This window comes from Montipora capricornis, chromosome 12 (genome assembly GCF_036669925.1).
Source record: "Montipora capricornis isolate CH-2021 chromosome 12, ASM3666992v2, whole genome shotgun sequence".
NCBI lineage: Eukaryota > Metazoa > Cnidaria > Anthozoa > Scleractinia > Acroporidae > Montipora > Montipora capricornis.
In genome coordinates, this window is record NC_090894.1 from 28,021,423 (window position 1) to 28,026,422 (window position 5,000).

Below are 5,000 nucleotides of genomic sequence, written 5' to 3' on the forward strand. Positions count from 1 at the left end.
GTCTCCATTCATGCCACATGTCATTTGGATCAGAACACAGATCAACATTCGACCATGGCATTTGTTCCAGATCATTTAGATCTTGTTCCTTTGAAAGTGTTTAAATTGCCTCATTTCAATCGTTCGTGGGCAAAAACGGTCATGATGGACTTTGTGCGTCATAAATACAAGAGAGTGATCACTGATCCCAAGGTGAATGACACCTGAATTTGAAACTTTCTCTGGGGAGTTGGTGATACATACATCAATAAGTGTCTTAGAGACAAGAGTGGCGCGTGTTGGCTCAGTGATTAACTGACTAAGACCATAAATTTCAAAGATGTTTGTTAGATGAGAGGAAATATGAGCAGAAGCCTCTGACAATAAATTGCAGTTAACATCACCAAGTATATATAGTTCCTTACTTTCAGCGTCAATTTTGTCAATTACATTTTCGAATTCATTGAAACGTTCAGGCGGGAGTTTGGAGGTCGATACCAGGTGCCGACCAGGAATACTGAACTTCGTGGCTTACTAATTTCGACAATAAGGCACTCGAGGTCATCATTAATCAAATCATCACGTATTCGATAGTTAAGATTTGTGCGCAAATAGATACAAACACCGCCGACTTTCCTTCCATTTACTCTACGGTCTTTTCTAACTATTTCGAAACCAGGTATGTAAACATCGCTATCATGAACGGTTGAGTCTAGTTTAGTCTCGTTAATTGACAAAATATCAATTTTGGAATCATGCATGAAAACTCTAAGTTCGTCAATGTGAGAGAGCAAACTGTTAATATTAAGGGAGGCGATCACCAAACCTCGGCCAAAAATACTAGAACAGTTAAACTTACCCCATAGTGCAACAGAAAGTTTCTCTACGGTTTTATAACCAGAAATATATCCCCTACAACATATCAAAAGTCTAGAACAATCTAAGGAGAACAAGGGGAGAAAAATCTATTATTTATATGGATACTCTGATGCTGAACATGAAAACGAGCCTATATAAACAGTTATCTTTTGCAGGCTGTTACATAAATCAAAACGTTAGGAAAACCTTGTAATTGTCTTTATTGATTGAAAAAATATTGTCTTAACATTTTGAGACCGTTTAAAAATAATAACCGCGGACCATTAGTTACTGCAGGCTCAATTCAATATGGCCGCCTCCACGTGGGATTTGCTGTGTACAGGTGAGTCCTTTTCTTACTTGTTTTGACTTGCTTTTCAATGTTTTAAATATTGATGGTGATTTGAATAGAATGTTAAGCACAATAAAACACACATTTGCAAATTAGATAACCTTTTTGCAGAGAAAAGTAGAATTATATTTTTGGTTTCACTACAGTGTATGTAAGTTCGTAAGCTTGTTAGCAGTTTAAATACAACAATTTTCTGCACTTATAATGAAATAAATTGTAAGCATCATGTGAATTGGAATCGTTTATTCTTCGAATTCATGAAATATGATGACTATTGGCCAGGACGAGCTGCATAATAGCCCTATTTCGCAGTTAAGTTATCATATTAAGATAACAATAGAGACCATCGAGGCACTTCAGTTCGGGCACAAGCCACAAAATGCCATATTTTTTTCTGGCGTTCGTGAAACTATTTTAGCATAAAAATGGTTTTAAAATGTACAAGAACTAAAATTCTTTTAGTTTACACTGTTTATATGCTGTGCAAGATTGTAATTGTTGATGCAACCATATTAAGGTTATAACAGGTATTTTAAAGTTATAAATGTACAAAAGAAGTATTGAAGTGAAGTATTTTGGTGACCTATAAGTAGATTTTTTACATAAAACCTTCTTAAATTTGACAAACCGAATTTATGATGGCAAGAACAGACTCGGATTTCGAATTCAGTGTTGTAACTAGACTCTCTGAAGCTTTATTAGTTCAATCAATCTTGGAATATTTATGATTTCAGATAATCTTAAACTTAATCTGTGATGGATGGAAAAGCCAATTGCATAATCTGTAAAGAGCCACTCGACCAAGGGCCTGACTCCGCTATAGTTACGCTAGGAGAGAAAGGCAGTGCAAGTGTTAACAGAGCAAGTTTAGAGCGTAATGATAGTACTATCTGCACCGTACCTGGGCAACAGGTTCACCAATATTGCCGCAAAATCCATTGCAACCCTAACAAAATAGCCCAAGCAAAAAGAGAGGCCGCCCAAACCCCAGACACAAGTATTTCCCACTCCAAACGCCGTTCAGCGGAAAAGAGCTTCAGTTTCAGCAGTGATTGCTTTTTCTGTGGAACGCCTGTCAATGTTGTGGAGCAAGGGAAAAAAAGAGAGGTCTTTAGTGTAACAACCCTAGACATGAAGGATACTATATTGGCGACATGTTGTGAAAGACAAGATGCATAGAGTGACATTGTACAGGCCAGAATTATGCACGTACATGACTTACCTGCCGCTGATGCAGTGTATCATCAGACATGTAGCGTCAATTTCCGCACAGGGAAGCAAATTCCAAAGATGTTTGTGCCTGATGAACCTACGCACAAGAAGAAAAAAGTTGGCCGACCGCAAGATGAGGAAAAAACGGATGCGTTCCTGCGAGTATCAAGGTTCCTTCAAGAAAATGACGATGAACAGATAAGTGTGAGTGACCTTATTGACTTAATGAATGATTTTATGGCAGACTCGGAAAGCACAGCGTATGGCCATACACATATGAAGGCTAAGATCAAGGAGCACTTTGGTGATCAAATAATAATCACTGAATTAAATGGAAGGGCTAATGTAGTCACGTTCAGGAGCACGGCAGAGACTGTTCTTCAAGAACTTCATGCTCGTCAAAAGGATCATCCTGAACAGGAAAAACAACACATCATGGAAACTGCTGCCAAGCTCATTAAGAATGACATCAAGTTAGTAGACACTTCAAATGAGCACTATCCCACCGTAAATGAAATTGAAACTGAAGAGAGATGCCTCAACTTCCTTCCTGCCGCTCTCAAGCTTTTTTTAGATTGAAGGGATCTTGACAGAAAAGATGTCGGCCTTAAATTGGCATCTATTGGACAAGCCATGATGCAAGCAGCCCGCCCTCGAGTTCTACTTGCACCACTTCAGGTTGGAGTGGCTGTACAGCTTCATCACCATTTGCATCACGTTTCCTTATTGACTCCCTCCACCGTCATGGATTTTGTTGTTCATATCAAGAAGTGCAGAAGTTTGGACAAAATGCAGCTGTAAATCAAGGAACTGATATTCCCAGCCATACTTCTGAGTTTGTTCAATGTGTTGCAGATAATGTTGATCACAACATAAGAACCTTGGACGGCAACGATACGTTCCATGGCATGGGGATCATAGCCGCTGTTACCCCCGGAACAACGCAGAGCCAACTTGTTCCAAGGAGACAAGTTAATGCAGAAGATATTTCCACAGCAGGATGCATCCAAATACAGCACCAGGGCTTAGCAAACCAGGAAATAGAGATAAAGTACAATGACATAGTTATCCAGAAAGCCCTCGATCCAACAGCCAATCTTGATATTCTATGGAAGACGTCACTCTTATTTGGTTTCTCTCGACCAGCTTGGTCTGGTATGATGCAGTATGTTCATCGTGGTAACCACCCGGGTCAGTCCTCTGTGACATTCCTCCCAAAGATTGACATGAGTTCAAGTGACCCTACTTGCATCTTCTCCACATTGAAGTTTGTAACTGAACATGCACGCAAGCATAACGTAACACCAATTATTACTTTTGATCAACCACTGTGGTGGAAGGCTTTGACAATCATTATGTCTGAACCTCTGGGAAGTGACCTTCGTGAAATAGTCCTGCGTCTTGGTGGATTCCATACTGAGATGAGTTTTCTCGGCTGCATTGGCAATCTCATGGCAGGATCTGGATTAAAAGAGCTTTTAGAGATGATTTATGCACCAAACGCAGTGGAGCACATCTTTACTGGTAAAGCTATCGCTCGAGCAGTGCGTGCACATCTTCTTGTAGATGCAGCTCTTAACACACTCATGCTATCCAAAGCTCTGACAGTTCCCATTTCAGGAATGCAAGATACGCCAAATGAGTCAGCGGCAGCTGAAGATGAAGATGAAGATGAAGATGTTGCATCAAATACGCCATCTACTGCAGATCCCAGACAGAATCCTGACCTTCAGGAAGCTCGTGCCCCGTATGATGAGTTAATAAACAAAAAAAGTCAGCAGAAGAAATTAGTGCAGCTGATGTTCTAGACAGGATAAAAGGCCATCTCCAACAACAGAGGGATTTCATGAAGGACGACCGCACAGCATCGCTATGGCTGCAGTATATGGATATGGTAGACATCCTTCGCATGGTCATAAAGGCTGAGCGAACCGGTAATTGGAGACTCCATCTACAAGCTTTGTCAGAGATGCTTCCCTATCTGGCTGCCTCAGGGCACAATCTGTATGCTAAAAGTGCCAGATTGTACTTGCAATCCATGAACAACCTTGAGAGTGAACATCCAGATGTTTACAGGAAATTTGAAGCTGGGTTCCATGTAGTTAGAAGAAGCAACCGCATGTGGGCAGGACTCTCGACAGATCTTGTGATTGAACAAGTGCTAACGAGAAGCGTTAAGACAAGTGGTGGTCTTACAAGAGGACGTGGGATGACGGAAAGACAGCGACTGACTTGGTTGCTCTCCATGCCTGCCTGTGCCGAGATGAATCGTGTCATGTTGAACCTCACCGGTGTAAGTTACAGCACAGGCGAGCAAAACAAGGATATAACCAAGTCCAGGCAAGCCCGCGACATGAAGGACACCCGGAGTTTGCTCTTTTCTCTAGCAGAAAGAAACCCTTTCACACCTCATCAAGATCTGATGAACATCATGAATGGCGTCCATGCAGACAGTTCCGTGGAAGTGGAAAATGCTAAGGAGATCGGACAGACCATCTTAGAATCCATGACAGGAAAATCAGCTGTGGAATTCAAGTTCAAAAGAAGTAATCAGGTCATCACACTTAGTACAAAGTCATCTGTTAAAATTGATGGAGAG

The 5,000-nt window shown here is 40.9% G+C and overlaps 2 protein-coding genes across 2 annotated transcripts in view; one reads left to right on the forward strand and one right to left on the reverse strand.

Annotated features, from left to right (window-relative positions):
- The window catches only part of LOC138026639 (uncharacterized), a 17,861-nt gene extending 17,008 nt beyond the window's left edge, over positions 1 to 853 (reverse strand). Inside the window, exon 1 of the mRNA XM_068874063.1 lies at positions 839 to 853. The gene's annotated coding sequence lies outside the window, so the exon portion shown is untranslated. The remainder of the gene's footprint in view (positions 1 to 838) is intronic.
- Positions 854 to 4,370: 3,517 nt separating this feature from the next.
- LOC138025604 (uncharacterized) overlaps positions 4,371 to 5,000 on the forward strand; it is a 2,043-nt gene continuing 1,413 nt past the window's right edge. Inside the window, exon 1 of the mRNA XM_068872791.1 lies at positions 4,371 to 5,000. This exon is cut by the window's right edge and continues 1,413 nt beyond it. Coding sequence (XP_068728892.1) covers positions 4,371 to 5,000 — 630 coding nt within the window.